The 19216-nt window shown below is 38.2% G+C and overlaps 2 protein-coding genes across 3 annotated transcripts; both read left to right on the forward strand.

Moving 5' to 3' along the window:
• Window positions 1–4064: 4064 nt before the first annotated feature.
• atoh7 (atonal bHLH transcription factor 7) lies at window positions 4065–4481 on the forward strand. The gene has a single exon (XM_026996671.1). The coding sequence runs from the start codon at window positions 4065–4067 to the stop codon at window positions 4479–4481; it is 417 nt and encodes a 138-aa protein (XP_026852472.1).
• Window positions 4482–6781: 2300 nt separating this feature from the next.
• pkd2l1 (polycystic kidney disease 2-like 1) lies at window positions 6782–13448 on the forward strand. Of its 2 annotated transcripts, none has more exons than XM_035531730.1 (15): window positions 6782–7087; window positions 7437–7550; window positions 8345–8472; window positions 8845–9098; window positions 9363–9587; window positions 9675–9903; window positions 10042–10212; window positions 10320–10501; window positions 10655–10775; window positions 10865–10963; window positions 11146–11267; window positions 11342–11459; window positions 11716–11831; window positions 12341–12488; window positions 12684–13448. In XM_035531730.1, exons 1-15 carry the CDS (start codon window positions 6802–6804, stop codon window positions 12846–12848), a joined length of 2478 nt encoding a protein of 825 aa, XP_035387623.1. In that variant the 5' UTR covers window positions 6782–6801; the 3' UTR covers window positions 12849–13448. The 2 variants fall into 2 exon arrangements, with proteins under 2 accessions (XP_035387623.1, XP_026852473.2); XM_026996672.2 differs by having other exon boundaries at window positions 10320–10399.
• The last annotated feature ends 5768 nt before the right edge of the window (window positions 13449–19216 follow it).

Below are 19216 nucleotides of genomic sequence, written 5' to 3' on the forward strand. Positions count from 1 at the left end.
CAGCCTTGTGACTGTCGTCAACTGAATTCCTTGACATTTATTTCATTGTGCTCTCTAAGGCTGCCTAAGAGAGGACTTTCTTGTAAATATTAATTATTTTTGCATCAATACTAGGTGTTTGTATAGAATATTAGTGCCAAAATGTATGAAATATGTGATTTGCATCTTGTAGGCCTGAGACAGAAAATGTTTTCTGGAGAGTGGACTTGCATGCCGCAATGACAGAGGCCTCATATATGTCCCGTTCTATACAGAGTATAGAGTATATCTGTATAACTGCAGTTGAGGTCAGTTTTATAAATGTTAGCTGAGGGAACACAAAGGTAGCATTGTAACATGAGAAGAATGAGCAATGTTTGCAAAATGGAAATGAGAGTTTTGGAAATAGAAATGAACACACCCAAAAGATTAGGTAAATTAAAGGTAACGTGAATGGACAGTCCTTAAGATGTGACGTTTTGCTTAAAACACAACCACAAACACATTTTTGTTAAGCCTCTAAATGATCTCAAGTTATTTTCTATGTGTGCAGTATCCTCACTTCACGAAACAGATATTATATATGGTAAATTCTCGCCACTGACCAGAACCACAAACTTCACAGTCACGCAAGCGAAATGAGCACCATCTAGCGACGAAGCGTTGAACTATTAAAATAAAACTCTTAAAAGGGAAGGATGAGTAATTCCAATAATAAATTGAAGCGTGCCTATTTTTCTATGTGACTGAATAAATACAAATAAACATGACTGTCAACGACGTCAAGAGAGATGAGGGATTTTTTTTCTTTTTTAATTTAAATATATGCGGATAACCATGAAGGGCTAATGGTTTGTGTCCCCGTAAACGATTAAAACAAGACGAGCGTAGATCATCTTATCCGTATTTACTGTATGTGCCGCAAATGTAGAAAATTTCATATCCAGGTAAAAACTATTCTCTTTTCATGTGCCCATAATTGAAACGTTTATTGCAATATCTTTTTATGCTATATAACTTTGTTCTGCAGACTTGCAGCATTAAATGTGTCCTTGTAAGAAGTTGCTTTGGGTAAAGCTCCCCATTAGCTGCTTACTGGCGCAACACTTGGCAGAGGACTGGGTCCTCCTGGGTACCTGTGAGGATAACGTCAGTAGTTGCGCCTACAGGCGGGACACTCACTTCCTGTCAACGCGCCCATATTTTTGACACACCCACTATTCTTTCAGTAGCGCCCACTACTCCGACCTGCAGACTCAACGCCTTGCTAAAGACAGATTTGAAAGACAAGTCCCAACGACAGAATGACAGTCCTTGTCTCCAGTAGGTGGCGATAATTACCACACTGAGAAAGTTTTTCCATCAAGCCAATCGGCAGACCACGGGTGTTATTCAGTTAAATACGATCCACTACATAATTCTTAAACTGCGTATGTTACTAGATAAATAGGACTATGACAAAACAAATCATTGTCTAGTTCCAGGTGAACATTACATGCATGATGAATATGTTATCCAATATATTCATAATAACAAATACGGTTATACCAAATGTAGCGAGCTGGTTAACCACATGGAGTGCATATACACATGGATAGGCTCTCTGTGATCACCTCTAGTGTCACATATACACATATTTCATGATCCCGAAATGTTTGATCTGTTTTGTTATATATATATATATATATATATATATATATATATATATATATATATATATATATATATATATAGAGAGAGAGAGAGAGAGAGAGAGAGAGAAAGAGAGAGAGAGAGTGTGTGTGTGTACGGGTATATGTGTGTGTGTGTGTGTGTGTGTGTGTGTGTGTGTGTGTGTGTGTGTGTGTAAAGACCGCAATGTTAGTTAGAGAGAGTTAGAGAGTGCAATGAAAATGTCAGTATATAACGCTATGCTTACTTTCATCATGACTGGCAATACAATGGGAAAGCACCAGCTCATTAGCTAATTAAGCACACTCATCTGACCAGCCAGAAAGAAAAAAAGGTTCAAATAAGCATGAAATTGCATTCACCTTGTGTGACCTAATTACAGTCACCAGCACCATGTCACCAGATGCCCCTTTGGGGTTGTTTTTAGTTCAGGTTTTATGCTTTCATGGCACTGATGGCAATACATTCATTCAATGCTTAGCAGACAAACTATCAGTCAGGTCAGAATTTTGCTTTCTTCACAATTATGTACTCAGTTCAACTTTACTTATAATTATGTACTCAATGATATATACTGTAATTCTATGCAATTTTGTCCATAATTGCTGCATAATTATAAGCAATATTTTAAGTGCATCGCTAAATCAGGCAATGATTTGTCAAACAGTGTAAAGTGCAAATATTATAAATTGTAACCTGTGATTGTGTGCACTGTAGGTAGCATAGTTTAAAGGCATACATACAGTCCTCTGTTAAGGAATCAACACTTATGACTCCACTATGACATCCATTGGGGATAATCAGATTAGCTAAATCCATTCTAAGCATATTGCACTGATAATAGACCTTCTCACTTTCCTTTGTAAAGGAAGTAAATGCTTATTTGTAGCACTAATCTGTGCACCCATGCCATCATAATATTTAACATTGTACCAAGTATACAGGCATGTTCCTGCGTATGACATATGTCCTTTTTCTGCAAATTGCCAATTACCCTAGAGAAGTTCATCATGTGACTGAAGTGAAAATAAGGCTGTCCATCATGTCTGGGTCTTCTAGACAAGACATGTAGCAGCTGGACACCCATTCCAATCTGCAATCAATAAATCAAATGGACGGACAGGGATTATATGCCTAATTGAACAATTTCTTGTCTGATGAAAATGTCCAGACAGAATGAGCTTACAGGCCTGTCTCATCTGGGACATGAATTATTCAGAGATGTTAGTCTTCTGATGCTTGCATTTAGGTAGCAGAAATTCTGTACACAAGGGTGCAGTGTAGTTTCCACTAGTAGACTAGAATGGGCTTTTCAGAAAAGCTGATAATGAAAAGCTACATAGATTACACTCATTTAAAGCTACATTTCAAAGTAATAAATATTTACAATGTTCAAAGATTACATTATATATGTAGAGATTTTCAAAATTGTATTAAAATGTGCAAGGTTTACAGAGACAACAGGACTTTTCAGATGGAAATCCTTCATCAGCTTGGTTTGAATGGCCACCTAAAATGTTAACTCTAAACAGATGGAAACAATTTTGTCTGCCCTTTCCTCTGAGAGATCCGGGTTAATTATTGATTTCATATGTAGTGTAGCTACCATATGTGACAACTACTAATGCATGAATTATACTGTGCATGAAAGCTCATCTTCTCTATTAGATTATATGTAGTAATTATATGAAGTCTACAACTGTGTTAACAGCATTTGTTTTTTTTAATCATTATTGCATAATTGATCATAAATAATGCTTTTATTGCATAAATAAGAACATCAAATTAATTATTAATAGCTGATCTGATTAATATAATGACTGATTTCCCACAATTATAGGAACAATTTAATGAGACTGGCTTTAATGGCAAAATCTAAGCATTGCATCTCAAGAGGGAAGAAAATTTACCATAGATGCTCAAAGATATAAGCTATTTTAATAGTAGTGGTAGTGTCTGTAATTGACCCACAGTGAGATAAAGTGTGCAGAACAGATGGCAAGTATTCTGTTTGTAATGTATGGATTTTAAGAAGACCTAAAGCTGATGTACTCTCCCAAAGTTAATTGGAATGTCATTAAAGTTTGAGAGAATGGGGTGGGGTGAGTGTGGGTTGTGTGCATTCATTCTGAAGTTGAATATTAGTAACTGGGGGTGGGTGACCATGGGGGTAATAATGTTAGGATGGGGCAATAGAATGGGGCTCCACCTGCTGCCACCTGTCAGTTCACCCATCCTATATAAGCTTCTCTCATCCTTAGGATAAAACAGAGCTGGGCCTGTACCATAAGATAATCAGTAAGAGGAATATAAGAAGGACATCTGGATGATTGTTTAAAAAATCTCTATTAAAGAAATAGGCACTTTTGTCCTTGGAGGTCAGTGGTAGCACGTGTTGACACCCCTCAGGACAGATGAAGCCTGCCAGACCGAGCTGTGTGGATTCAGTCTCCAAGTGTGATGCCAGAGATGTGGAGAAATTTGAGAGTGTGGCACGGCGGAGAATGGCTGCCAATGCCCGTGAGAGGAAGAGGATGCAGGGCCTGAACACAGCATTTGACCAACTGCGCAAAGTGGTTCCTCAGTGGAGTCAGGACAAGAAGCTGTCAAAATATGAAACCTTGCAAATGGCACTGAGCTACATCATGGCCCTCAACCACATCCTGACTGACAGCAGCAGACAGAGCACCCCTCACAGACAGTGGCTGGATCTGCACTTTGACAGCTTGCAGGCAGACAGCTACCCTTGCATTGTGAGGTACATCTCACCTATTGAAAATGAGTGCATGATCAGTTCCTACCAGTATGAGGACTTCCAAGTCTCTTCTTAGACTGAGAATCACTGGGGTGTAAACTTGTATCTTTCATTCCACAGATACATGAATAGGTAAATACTTTTGTATTTGTATTATTTATTTACTATTACAATTTACCAATGTAGCCTGTATTTTGTATGGAGATGATGAATCTGAATAGTTTAGAGCAGCAATATTTTGAATGAGGTGGTCCAAAAATATTATAGCCCTGTAGAACTTATTTTTATATATAACTGAAACAAAAAAACGTATTATTGCCAGTAATTTTATTAAATAGTTAATATTGTTATTTTACCAGGATCTCTTAACAAACCTTGCATAGCTTTGTATCAAATCATGTTATCGCGTTAGTCCTAAAGTGGAAAGACTGTATAGACGGTTAATCAAAGCCAGCCGGAGCCATCTCTGTAACCTTCTTTTGCAAACTTAATAGCTTAATTGATTTTGTTCTTGGTATTGGTTAGGGTTTATTTTAGATTTTAAGAGTTGTTTGCAGAGCAAATTAGTTCCATATGTTCATTTTACATACAATGTGCTCTGGTCCTGGAAAAACTTGTTGAAAATTGCATACAGTTTCCACATCAGTGCACGAAAACTTAAAATAGTTGATTAATTGTGTCTTTTCCCCCTTTGATTATTTTAATGAATGTCATTGGACTAAACTAATAATAAATAAAGGCATCATAAGACCCTCATGCCAACTCAGTGTAATGTTTAATAGAGATAATATTTTTTTAAATGGCTACATTTAAAATGATATTTTTCTACATATGAGAGTACACCTAAATGAAAGCTGTCAGATCTGTCTATTTGGTGTAGGGCCACATTACCCAGATAAAGGGTTGGTTATTATTTCAGAGCCCAGTGGCCCCTGAGATAAGGCTGTACCAAGCAAACATGTCCCTGCTGTTACCTTGGGAAAGTGCTAAATCATGTTTAAAGGACTCCTTGTGACGTCATATGTAAAATCCTTGTGCTTTTGCTGACAACTAATTTTTGCAAATGAGGGACTTCAGTAGTTGTCAGTATTTATATACAGAAATCTTTTAACCACCTTGCATTTAAGAAAGCAGCAGCAATGGAAGAGTTTAATGCTGGGGGTTTTTATGCAGCTTCTGAATTAACTGTATTATTTGTCACAATTAGTAAGCAGAATTGCTGAATAATATTTAATATCCATCATAATATTTAACACCAATCTATTATTTCAGAAAAAAATCCAGTGTTATTACCATTATAATTGTTTTTATGGTTATATAACATTTTCTATTTTGTTTCTTTGGCCACTGCTCATTCAAACCAAGAAAGGCTTAATTTACCACAAGCAATAATAAAATCCAAAAATAATAAGAATCAACAATTGTTGACTTTATCAATTAAATTAATTAGGTGAATTGAGCTGAAATGTGGCATTACCTCTGAAATACCAGTCCCCTACAACTGCTCCTGAGCAGGGAAATAAATGAGTCTTTGTCATGCAATCACTGTATGTAATGTGACTATTGTGCAGCAGAGAGGTGTGAGCAGCCTGCACTCAGCTCAAAGCATGTACACAAAGCCAGAGAGAGTAAACACGCCACTACTAATCACTGTCATAATACAACTCATGATATAGTTACAATATTTAACAAGATAAATTTAAAAAATGTTTTTAAATATGTTTCTGAATCATTATGGTCAAATATAACTGACAGTGTAATATAATAAAGCATTTTTTTGCCCCAAACTGTTTACTTGGCACTCTTTTTGCATGTCAAAAGTATTGTCAAAATTTTATGCATATTTTGTGATCAAATATTCTCTAAACTGCTATTAAACAGTATTCAGTTACACAGAACTAGTTGTATTTCCTAAACTGTTTAAATTTTTAATTTATTTTTGTTCACAATATACAGTATGGGGGGCTTAAATATGGTTTCACATATATGGCAGCATTTGTTTGTTTTATTCATGAGGGCACATATGTGTTTCAGATGTATGTTCTTTAATATTTTTGAATGTTTTACAGATGGTCTCAGAAAAGGTTATGCCATCGCCTACTCTACTTTATCCATTTAATGTAATTATATTAACATAGTATGAGTGCTATTTCTGCTTTGACTAGCTGTGCTGTGACAGTGTGACAAAGCGATTGGTTTCTTCAATGTGCCAGTTTCTTCAACGGAAGGATTTTTATGGATGTGGGAACAAAAGCATGCACCGTCCCTCTTTAAGACCAGTGCCATATTCTCTCTGACCGTCATCCAGGAGGAAGGTATAAAAGCAGGTGGTACCCTTCTGCAATCAAAACATTTGTCTCAGTGTTCCATGAAAACCCAACACCTCAGTAACAGCCATGCAGCATCTAAATACCCGGGCAGACAGTCACCTTGGCGGTCAGGGGGACTGTGAACTGGATACATTTGGGAAAGGCGGATGGGTGAACCAGGCTTACAGTGGCAGCCCTCCACCCGTACAGCACTCTATCAGCACCATCTACAGCCCTCAACCCCTTTTCCACAGCCCACTGGAGAGTATGAGCAAGCTGAGCACACCCAACCCAGGCGAGGGCAGCATGCTGAGCCAGCCTTTGGCGACGAAGAGCTCTGGCTGTTGCTCGTCTTTCCTACGAGGTATCAAAGGTAAGTGCGCACTGACAATCCTTTTTTTCATGGACAGTCATTTTGGGAATCATCTTTAATCTAGTAAATCACTGAAAACAAATTTCTAAGTCTTGAAGTTTCTATATTTTCTGTTTTTGTTGTTGTTGCTGAAGATCCGGCTGGTCTTCCTTCATTAACATTTACTGAAGTGATTAAAGTAAAGAGTAAAGTTTCCTTAAAATAAATGAATTTTATACATTGTGTTTGAGTACTAATTTAATATGATTGCATTTCATTAGTTATTTTTGATGTTAGCTAAATATTTAAAAGAGTTTTGAGGTAAAAAAACAAAAAACAAAAAACAAAAAAACTTATTTTGATTTGACAGGACTGTGGGGAACTAGACTGACAGAGGACACAACAGAGAATCGAGAGCTGTTTGTGAGAACTACCCTGAGAGAGTTACTTGTCTACATTCTTTTTCTAGTGGACATATGTTTGTGTAAGTGGAAGGGTTCTGAAATTTTCACATTGATTCATCTGCATGTTTTCAGAAAAAGACAAAAAAGACTTGGAAAAAGACAATAGAATTTCATAAAAACGAAGTGATGCAAAACATATTTTAACAAAATTAAAATTAATTAATGGAACATATGAAATGAGAGACGTTAGCGTTTAATTTCGATTAAAATTTTCTTTAGATAACTGGTTCCAATGTTGCTGGTTGATTTTTTTATTTCTGATATATAATTGTGGAATGAATAATGCAGAAATGCAACAGAGAGCAACATCGTCAGCATTGTTTTATCAATAACTGAGGTGACCACTGCGTGTGTTATACCACTGGATTATTCTAAAGCTGTGTTCTATTATCTTCAGCAAACTGCTTCATTCTAAGTGCTTATTGTGAGTCTTCCCTCCCCACCTGTGTTATACAGGGCATTGTCTAAGGGAACATCAATAATGAAAGGAATACAAGCTGTGCTCTTCTGTCTTTTGCTGATAAGAGCCCAGGCCAGGCCATTTAGGCTTTGTATGTGATGGACGTGAATTGTTTGAGGCAGCTATTTGTGTCCTCCAGTGCTCTCTTTCCTCAAACAAATCACCCTCCTTTAATTGAGGCTTTTGGCTTTTATGATATGTCCACTGCAAATGAATGACTTTTTAATGAAAAGCTTTGCTATGATGGCTCTTGTCTGTGTTAGGGTGAATAATACAGAAAACCTGTATAAAGTCTGATAGGATTCAAACTGGGTGACCACTACTATGATTAGTAATAATTGTATTGTATTTCAGTGACCTATGGCATGACCAGCTCTACCACCTACTACTACACTAAAGTTATGACAGATCTGTTTGTGAATACACCATCTGACAGTGGGCTCACGTTCCAGTCCATTGGCGTGATGGATGATTTATGGACAGTGAGTAGTAGTATCTAACTAAGCAATTTTTAAAGTCACTATGAATAAGATAGTCTGCCAATTGGCATAAATGTAAATTTAAATGTAATGTTACTGAAGAACCTCTAAGTTCCCAAGGTCTAAACCTTTATGTTCCAGTACTAATGTCATCTGAAAATGGACATTGTTTATTCATGAGAATTTATCTAAAATAAGATTAGTAATTTTAGAAACACTCATTGAGTGTGTTTTGTCACAATGACAGGTGTTGAGTCATTGTTCTGAGGCCTGAGAATGACAGATGTTGAGTTATTGTTCTGAGGCCTCCTACAATATGCTTTAAAAACTTATATATAATGAATATATAGTTAATCTTCCTTCTAATCTGTACAGTACACGCAAGGTCCATTGTTGGATGGCCTCTATTGGACAAGATGGTACAACAACCAATCTCTTGACACGGGGATGCACTCCTTTATCTACTATGAGAACATGCTCCTTGGTGTGCCACGCATACGGCAGCTGAAAGTGAAGGACAAGTCTTGTAAGGTGCCCAGTGACTTTAAGGAGGAAATCACTGACTGTTTTGATGTCTACAGTGACAAGAAAGAAGACAACAGTGTATTTGGACTTATCAATGGAACAGCGTGAGTGATGTAGTGAATCTACTTACTGTTACTGAAACATTGCTGATATTTTGATCAGTAAACGTAGCTCTTATCACATCCATGACACAGGTAAAAAAAACAAACAAACAAACAAACAAAAAAAATTCTTCTGCATATGAAGATAGAACTTCAACAAGATAGATTCTTTCATCATCATCATCATCAGATATATATTTTGTATGTAGTGCTCAACTCTCTCATTAATATGGATTTATCATTTTCTTTGGCTTTATTGCTCTTTAGCTGGCAATACCAGACAGAAAAAGAAATGAACGGATCCAGTCACTGGGGCATGCTGGCCACATATAGTGGAGGGGGGTACTACCTAGACCTGACCCTGACAAAAGAGGAGAGTGCTGCTCTTCTGGCAAACCTCAAAGACAACCTGTGGCTGGACCATGGAACCAGGGTTGTTTTTATTGATTTTTCTACATACAATGCCAACATAAATCTCTTCTGTGTTATTAGGTACGGATACCATAATATTTCTTATACAGATTAACGTTTTAGTGTGTTTTTTAGCATTAGTGTCCTAATGAGATTTCTCTCTTCTAGGTTGGTGGTTGAATTCCCTGCCACTGGAGGAGCAGTTCCCTCATACCAAATTCGAACAGTGAAGCTGATTCGATATATTACCACATGGGATTACTTCATCATTGGGTGTGAGATTGTTTTCTGTGTGTTCATCTTTTACTACATCGTGGAGGAGATACTGGAGCTTCGCATACACAGACTTTCCTACTTCAAAAGCATCTGGAACACTCTGGATGTAGTGGTCATTCTAGTAAGATAACTTAATTAGCAAATTATAAAATATTCATCAGTTCAGTTCTTTGATAAGTTAATTTTTGCCCTTAACCTTTCTGCATAAGTTAGATTTCAAGAAAGGTTTCATAAGTTACAATATGTCTTTTTTTCACAGCTTGCTATTGTTGCAATTATCTTCAATGTATTTCGGACGATTAAGGTTGACAGGTTACTTGGAAACCTTCTGAAAGAGCCCAATATGTATGCTGATTTTGAATTTCTTGCATTTTGGCAAACACAATACAACAACATGAATGCTGTAAACTTGTTTTTTGCTTGGATCAAGGTAAGACCTTTCTGTAGTTTACTATTGCATATAACAGTTGATTATAAATGTTTAATGAAAAATGGATGAGACTAATTGAAATCCTCTGATGATATTCATTCTTGCAGATATTCAAGTACATCAGTTTCAATAAGACGATGACTCAGCTGTCCTCTACCCTGGCACGTTGTGCCACAGACATCCTGGGGTTTGCCATTATGTTCTTTATAGTGTTTTTTGCCTATGCGCAGCTTGGATATCTTCTCTTTGGAACTGAGGTCGAATCATTCAGCACATTTTATAAATGCATGTAAGAAAACGTTTTGATGGAGTTTAAAGTTAAAACAATATATCACATTAATAATACTATATATGGATTTGAAGTTTTACGTGAAACTTACATTATTTCAGATTATACCATGTCATATACAAAATGTCTTATGCAGTCTTGTTATGTTTGCAGATTCACTCAGTTTCGGATCATTCTTGGAGACTTTGACTATGATGGCATTGAAAGGGCGAACAGAATCCTTGGACCGATATATTTTTTCACTTACGTGTTCTTTGTCTTCTTTGTGTTACTGGTGGGTCCTCTATACTTAAATGCAAACTAAGGAACTCACTTAAACAAATCATAAATATGACTTACTCAAAACCATCTTTCATTGTACAGAATATGTTTTTGGCTATAATCAATGACACATACTCAGAAGTAAAAGAGGAACTTGCTTCCCAAAAAGATGAACTTCAGATTTCAGACCTCATTAAACAGGTGAGGCATCAAATAAGCAATCTTCATTTCGGCACAAAGTCAGATAGATACAAAAAATCCAAAAGCAAAATTCCGTCAAGCTTAGTGAACCTATTGTTACTTGTTTATATTTACAGAAGAAGCCAAGTTTCAAATGTCAACATTACATGTGTTATCAATGTACACTCTTCATTTCTTTTCAGAGTTATACTAAGACCTTTATGAAGCTAAAGCTCAAAAAAGAAAAGATCTCTGATGTTCAGAAGGCCTTGCAATCAGGATCAAAAGAATTAGAATTCAAAGACTTTAGAGAAACTCTGAAGGAGTAAGTTACATTTCTCTTAAGTACCAACAGACCTAGAATAAATAACTGATAGTTCTCCATGATTTTCCACCCAGAATGGGTCATGCTGATCATGAGATCTCAGCAGCCTTCTCCAGATTTGACCAGGATGGTAATCAGATTCTAGACCTGGTGGAGCAGGAGACTATGAGACGAGAGCTGGAGGAAAAAAGGGTTTGAGCTCCATCAACACTTTTTAAAAAAAATTAAAACTGCTACAGTTTCCTGTATTTAATAGAAATTTGAAGTAATTACTAGTTAGGCATATTATATGGATGTGTATTTTATTCCCTTTGTATGCTCTATGTGCTCTCATTTTAGATGTGTCTAGTCTCTACTGACTACACAGAACAAATCAAAGTCAAAGTCAATCATATTCAGAGTAAATTAAAGCATGTCATTAAATTAGACAAAATCTTTTTTCCAACAGGATGCACTCAATGCAGAGCTTCATAATCTTGGACTAAACTATGGAAACAGTGGGCATTTAACAGAAGACAAGGAGAAAGCAACCTCTATTCCAGTGACTCAGGAACAATTTCAGAAGTAGGTTATGCAGTTATTATAGTAAAAAAACTGACTATCCAAGTAAACTCTATATAAACTCTATATATGTAATTGTTTAATTTACTTAAAAACAACTAAAACCTAGGAAAATATATATAATAGAGAAAGAGAAAGTTTATATATATAAACTTTCTCTTTCTCTCTCTCTATTATATAATATATATATATATATATATATATATATATATATATATATATATATATATATATATATATATATTTATTTATTTATTTATTTTTATTTTTTATTTTTTTTTTCCTAGTTTTTAGTTGTTTTTTTAAGTAGATTAAGCAATTACATTTTGCACTGTAGAAAATTAGACTACAGACTTGAATAATAAGACAAGTATAATTAGTGTATTATATAAATGCTTGGTGGTCTCATTCAGCTCAGATTACATGCTTTCAGTGTATTCTTTACAATATAATGTAGTTGCAGAGTAATTCATGCTGCACCTGCAGTGACTGCCATTACTGCTATCATCTAGGTTGGTTAAACAGGTTGTTGAACTGGAATGTGCTCTAGCTACCACAATGTCCAAGATGGACTTGGTTATGGAGAAAATGAGATTTCAGGACATTGGTAAAACAAACAAAAAAGAGACCACAGGAACACATTTGACTATCACAAATGAAGTGAGTATCATGTTTTTATGGATTAGTTTCAGTCTGACTTTTATGACATTGATGTATGCAACTTTAAACCTTAATTGTTTACATGGATTACTATACATTACTATTACACTCAAAAGATCTATTAAACACATACATGTAAACATGCATGCATCATACATAATACTATTACCCTCATTAAAGTTTTCATTGCAACAGGAGAGGCCTGCATCTGGAGCAAATATTCTGGTAAACCTGGAGAGAGGAGTGAGACGGGAGGTACCATCCTGGTCATCAACTGCTCAGTTGGGGAATACCGAAAATCGTATATATCAAGACATATGCTGGCCCACAGCCACAGAGAACAGTAACACAACTATCTAGTTAAATATGACAAAATAATCTATAAATATTTTCTGCATGTATGGACATTGTGCAAAACAATGTGGTGAATATATTAGAAATAGCATTGGTACCTAGCAAACAGCATGCACAAAGAACACAAAGCCAAACATCAAATTCATGAACCACTGAATATACTATGTGAATTTTGTCTTAGCAGTTACTTGCTTGAGCATTGCCTGTATCATCACAGACTTTAGAGAATGTGAGTACTGCATATCTACACTAGATAGTCTGTCAAAGACATTATGTATTATATATTTGGTATATTCTGAAACTAGAGTGCTTGGCTTATAATTTATCATCTTACATTTTTTCTAGCCCTACTGCTTTGAGTGATTGTAACAAATGCATATGCTATTACAGAAGAAAGGCATAGATGGAATTTCAAGTCTATAGGTTTTTTCAAGACTTAAGTTTGTGCTGTGTTAGTATATGATACTTGAACCATAATTATAGTAGAGTATCAAAAAGGGGGGAAAAAAGTAATAAAATGTAATATTTGATACTCATACTAGTACTGTCGTATACATTTCTAATGCCAAAAAATAATTTACTTTGTAAATATAGAGTTATCTCCAACATTCCATACCTGAATAAAGAACTTCATATTCATCATATTGAGATTTTTTTCCCCAATTCTCTGGGCACCCAACACTATCTTATGTATTTGTGCTGGTATACAAAACTCTTTTCTTGTGTATCTTACGAAGGACCACTATTCTAAATGTCTGATTTCTCTGGAAACCTTGTGTACTGCACTGCAATTTACTCTTTCTAGTACAAACACACACACACACACACACACACACACACACATTGCAATAACATTTAAAAATATAATCCGGTATCATTCATGGCAAAAGAGTAAAGAAGTTGCTCCATATATACTGCCTGGCCAAAAAAAAGGGTCTCACACTAATATTTCGTTGGACCGCCTTTAGCTTTGATTACAGCACCCATTCGCTGTGGCATCGTTTCCAAAAGCTTCTGCAATGTCACAACATTTATTTATGTCCAGAGTTGCATTAATTGCCCCCTCCCCAAGATCTTGTACTGATGATGGGAGATTTGGATCACTGCGCAAAGTCTTCTCAAGCACATCCCAAAGATTCTCAATGGGGTTCAGGTCTGGACTCTGTGGTGGCCAATTCATGTGTGAAAATGATGTCTCATTCTCCCTGAACCACTCTTTCAGAATTTGAGCCCAATCATCTTGGAATATGCCTGTGCCATCAAGGAAGAAAAAATCCATTGATGGAATAACCCGGTCATTCAGTATATTCAGATAGTCAGCTGACCTCATTCTTTGGGCACATAATATTGAACCTAGACCTGACCAACTGCAGCAACCCCAGATCATAGCACTGCCCCTACAGGCTTGTACGGTAGGCACTAGGCATGATGGGTGCATCACTTCAGTTGCCTCTTTTCTTACCCTGATGTACCCCTCACTCTGGAACAGGGTAAATCTGGGCTTTTCAGAACACATGACCTTCTTCCATTGCTCCATCTTTATGCTCCCTAGCAAATTGAAGCCATTTTTGCCAGTTAGCCTCACTGACAAGTGGTTTTCTTAAGGCTACACAACTGTTTAGTCCCAATCCCTTGAGTTCCCTTCACATTGTGCATATGGCAATGCTCTTACTTTCACTATTAAACACATCCCTGAGTTCTAATGTTTTTTTTCTACGATTTGATTTCACCACACGTTTAAGTGATTGCCAATCACGATCGTTCAAGATTTTTTTCTGACCACATTCCTTCCTCGAAGATGATATTTCCCCACCATCCTTCCACTTTTTAATAATGCGTTGGACAGTTCTTAACCCAATTTTAGTAGTTTCAGCAATCTCCTTAGATGTTTTCTCTACTTGATGCATGCCAATAATTTGACCCTTCTGAAGCAGATTAACATCTTTTCCATGACCACAGGATGTGTCTTTTGACATGGTCGTTTGACAAATGAGAAGCTACTCACTGCATCAGTTAGGGTTAAATAACTTGTTGCCAGCTGAAACAATTACCCATATAGTAATTATCCAATGGGAGGCGACCTTTTTTTGGCCAGGCAGTGTATAAAAAAAGGTAATGGATGTTAATACTGTAAAGCAAACAATTGTAATGGAAAGATGATGAGCAAACACACTTGCGAGGCATAGGAACAGGCCTGGCGCAAGGCACGGGATCATGTGGAGTGGCTTCTTCCACTCCAGGAACAAGCCGTGAGGTGTCCTTTGCACGAGGACCGGGCTGGTTCAGTGGCACGGCTGTGGTGGTCAGCAGCGCGTCCGGGGTTACAGCTGCAGGGGGTCCGGGAGGTCTGAGGGCACAGCTACAGGAACAGACCTGATACAAGAAACAGGAACAGGTCGAGTGACATCTCGGGCGATGAGAACAGGCCGGGCGGCCTCCACTAGGCCGGGAACCAGAGAGAAGGACTGGCTGGAGGTCCAGAGGTGTAACTACATCTGGAAACAACTTGCGCATGCAGCAGGATATGAAGATACTCCCCTGGGTGAGGTGCCTGTAACGTTGCACATACAGAGAAGCCTCGAAGAGGCTGCTGACCTGGGGCATAGGATCTAGCAGCCGGGTAGCTAGTACATTCCTCTGTGGCTTTTGCCCACTTGAGCTACAACAGTCCTTAGTCTGGGGAGCTGTGAGGAGGTGTAATGGGGCACCGTGCTAGTCTGAGTTGATAGGGGATTCTCTGGGTCTAGATGCTGAAAACCTGGCCCTTAACTGGCCAAAAAAACAAAACAAAACCCTAAGGCACTTATTTCTTCTGTTCTGTGAGTCATGAGAAGGTCTGTCCATTGTAAGGCCTTGCCCTCTTAAAACTAGCTAAATATACCTTTAAAAATTCTTGAGAATCTGGACAGAGGAGATATTGGAAATATAACCGGCTCTGTAAGATGAACCTCTCCAAGGAACCCTCCCTGTTGTGCTCATGTGGGGGACCCATAGCAGAAGGAAGAGACCAAGGCTCACCAGTCTTTAGATGGTTCAACAAGTCCTCAAAAAATGTTCTTGGATCCATAGCCTCAACATCCATTATTTGAGCGGCACCTATGATCCCGGAAACATGAACACTAGGTCTTTCTAGGTCCTGCCCTATGAGCTGTGCTTCCCTAATGTTAGCATAGGGTGTGAGCACTTACTGGGAGTCTTGACTCCCTTAGTGTTTGATGTTTGCTTATCCTTGGTGGACTTCTTGGACTTACATCAAGAACTCTTTGTCCCCACAGTGCCAGGGGAGTTATTCTGCCTGGTGTGGTCTTGCTGAAAGAACTTGTCTTCACAGCAAGGTGACCACTGACTGGAGAGCATGCACTCGCTGTGTTCTTAGTGGGTTGGTCATTCTGTAACACTGGAGAGGTGATGAGCGAACCCACTTGCAAAGTGCCGGCGCCTTGGATATGATAAGGAACAGGGTTGATCAAATAGAATAAATAAATAGGTTTAATAACAGAAACAGATTAAAACAGGACAGAACAAAGAACAGACAGGCTAACAAAATAACAGGCTAACAAGGTGAGTACGAGAACTAGGCAAAAAGGATGTAAACACTTAGGAAAGCTAATGGAGTATAATGATGAGGAAGTAAACTAGGACTACTGGGAATACACAGAACAGAGAGGTGGTGGGGGAAAATTCAGACCGCAGCTCATACCAGTGTCTCCTTTCCAAGTTCTCACTGGAAGTAACATCTGCAAAGTCATCCTACTACAGAGGAAAATTCAAATTATCAGCATCTGATCCACACAAGCTCTTCACTATTTTTTCCTTCTCTCCTTAATCCTCTCCCTCCCTCTCCTTCCTCATTTCTTATTCCTGAGGATTTTATAACCTTCTGAGGAGAAGGTTGCAGCAATCCACCAGTCCTTTACCTCTGTTCCCACTCTTCCAACCAGTGTGCATTCCCCACCCTCCAACTCGCTGACTTCTTTTTCTCCTTTCTCCTCAGATGAAATTCTTCAACTCCTGACTTCCTGCAAACCAACTACAAGTCCTCTGGATCCAATTACTTCCACTCTGTTCCAGACAATCTCAAGAGATCCGCTTCCTTTCATCTCTGTATGATCAACAACAACTTATTTTCTGGATACATGCCAACTACATTCAAAACCGCCAGGGTGGTACCAATCCTCAAGTAAGCCACACTTGATGGCTCCAAAGTTACCAACTACAGACCAGTATCACTTCTCTCTCTCCTCTCAAAAGCCCTCAAACGAGCTGTTTACAATCAATTGTCTCTTTTTCTCAGCCCCAACCTGTTGCGTGATCCCAATCAGTCTGGCAACAAACCAGATCATACTACAGAAACAGCTCTCATAGCAGTGACAGAGAAACTTCATGCTGCTAAAGCTGCCAAACTGTCATCTGCTTTGATTCTTATAGACCTTTCAGCAGCCTTTGACACAGTGAACCACAACATTCTTCTTTCTGTTCTCTCCAGGCTTGGTGTGACTGGCTCTGCATAGATAGGATTTTAGTCCTATCTGGAGGGACGGACCTATCAGGTATCCACATCCAAACTATGTAAACTCTTCACTGTTTTTCCACAGGGCTCAGTATTGGGTCCCTTCTCTTTGTATTCTTGTTCTCTTGGTAATGTAATATCTTCTCATGGTTCCTCCTACCACTGCTGTGCCGAAGACAATTATTTCTCTTTTCCACCCTCTGACACGCAGGTCTCCAGACGTATCTCAGCATGCTTGACTGATATTGCATCATGAATTACGGCACACCACTTGAAGCTCATCTCCAGTAAAACCGAGCTTCTGTACATCCTAGGTACTACCAAACCTTACTATGACCTCACAGTTTCCTTCGAAAACTCCCTGGTATCACCAACCGAAGCTTCCCCTAGCCTGGGCATAACTTTGGACAACCAATTGTCGCTGAACTTGTGTTTCAAATCTAATCCGGGCTTGCAGATTTCTCCTTCGCAACATAAAAAGGATTTGGCATTTTCTCTCGCAGGAAGCTCCCAGCTGCTTGTGCAGTCTCTTGTGATCTCAAAGCTAGACTACTGCAACTTTGTTGGTCTTCTTCCAAGAGCCATCAAACCTCTACAACTTGCCCAGAATGCAACAGCACGACTGGTCTTCCGAAGTTCACACATTACTCCACTGCTGCGCTCCCCTCATTGGCTTCCAGTAGCTGCACGCATCAAATTTAAAACCTTGATGCTTGCCTACAAAGCCAAAAATGGACCAGCCTTCATACATGAGGTCAATGGTCAAAGTCCGATCTGTACCTCAAGTACTTGGAACCTCAAGTATGGCTCGGTTTGAAATACTGTGCTTCGGGTCTCAAGCATCGAGACCATTTTCTGTCCTGGCTCCAAAATGGTGGAATGAACTCCCACTTGCTGTCTGGCCAGCAGAGTCCCTTGCAGTCTCCAAATGCAGACTGAAGACCCATCTATTCATGGAATATTTCAATGACAATTTACCCTGCTCCTATATCGACTGACTAAATTAATACTTATTGTAGGGTCTTATTACACTGACGATGTTTAACAAACTCTAGCACTTATTGTTTATTACACTTATCATTGTTTAAGAGAGACCTTATGTATTTTGTATACATGGACCACTGCTGATGCCTAGATTTCTACAATATTCTAGATCATTGGTATATTGGACTCTAATCTGCTGTACTGGCTAGGATGTGTTCTATGAGTAAATGACGAAGCACTTTTGTAAGTCGTTCTGGATAAGAGCGTCTGCTAAATGCTGTAAATGTTAATGTATATGAAAAGGGGGGAAGAGAAACCTAGACCGAAGCGAAGCGACGGGAGAATACAGAACGAGGAAAGAGCGGAATAAGACAGACGAATACTCACAGGGAAAAACAACGTAAACCAAAACACAGAAAGAAAGTACTACATACAAGCGAACAGCAAAGGACTAGCGACCATAAAATTAAAAAAAAAAGGAAAGCAACATGGACCGCCAAAAAAACGCGCATAGGGACAGGAGAGCTCATGACCGACAAACAAGAGACGCAGGAACAAGGTATGCAGAGGATCACAATTAAGGACAAACTAGGAACAGCTGGAGATAAAGGGGAGGAGACAGGGAGCCACGGAGACAGACGAAAACTGGAAAACACGGAAGTGACAAGGTTGCCAGGGAAACGGGGAATGCTGCAGTCTGCGGGCGTGACAACAATAAATGCATAAAATTATATTTCTAGTCCAATGGTTCATTTTATTGAGACTCACTTTAGACTTTTAAAAGAAAATTATCAAATGCTAAATTGCATTCAAACATTTTACCTATTACATTCGACTCTTTAAGCAACCTTAACAATGTGATTTGAAACATGCATTTCAA

The sequence above is a fragment of the Electrophorus electricus genome, chromosome 11 (assembly GCF_013358815.1).
Source record: "Electrophorus electricus isolate fEleEle1 chromosome 11, fEleEle1.pri, whole genome shotgun sequence".
Taxonomy (NCBI): Eukaryota; Metazoa; Chordata; class Actinopteri; order Gymnotiformes; family Gymnotidae; genus Electrophorus; species Electrophorus electricus.

What these genes read in the sequence shown, in the direction of transcription:
- atoh7 (XM_026996671.1), top strand. Translation starts at nt 4,065, where the DNA reads ATGAAGCCTGCCAGACCGAGCTGTGTGGATTCAGTCTCCAAGTGTGAT.
- pkd2l1 (XM_035531730.1), top strand. Translation starts at nt 6,802, where the DNA reads ATGCAGCATCTAAATACCCGGGCAGACAGTCACCTTGGCGGTCAGGGG. An exon ending in TTTCCTACGAGGTATCAAAG is followed by an intron (nt 7,088 to 7,436) that starts GTAAGTGCGCAC and finishes TTGATTTGACAG; the next exon opens with GACTGTGGGGAACTAGACTG. An exon ending in GGACTTATCAATGGAACAGC is followed by an intron (nt 9,099 to 9,362) that starts GTGAGTGATGTA and finishes ATTGCTCTTTAG; the next exon opens with CTGGCAATACCAGACAGAAA.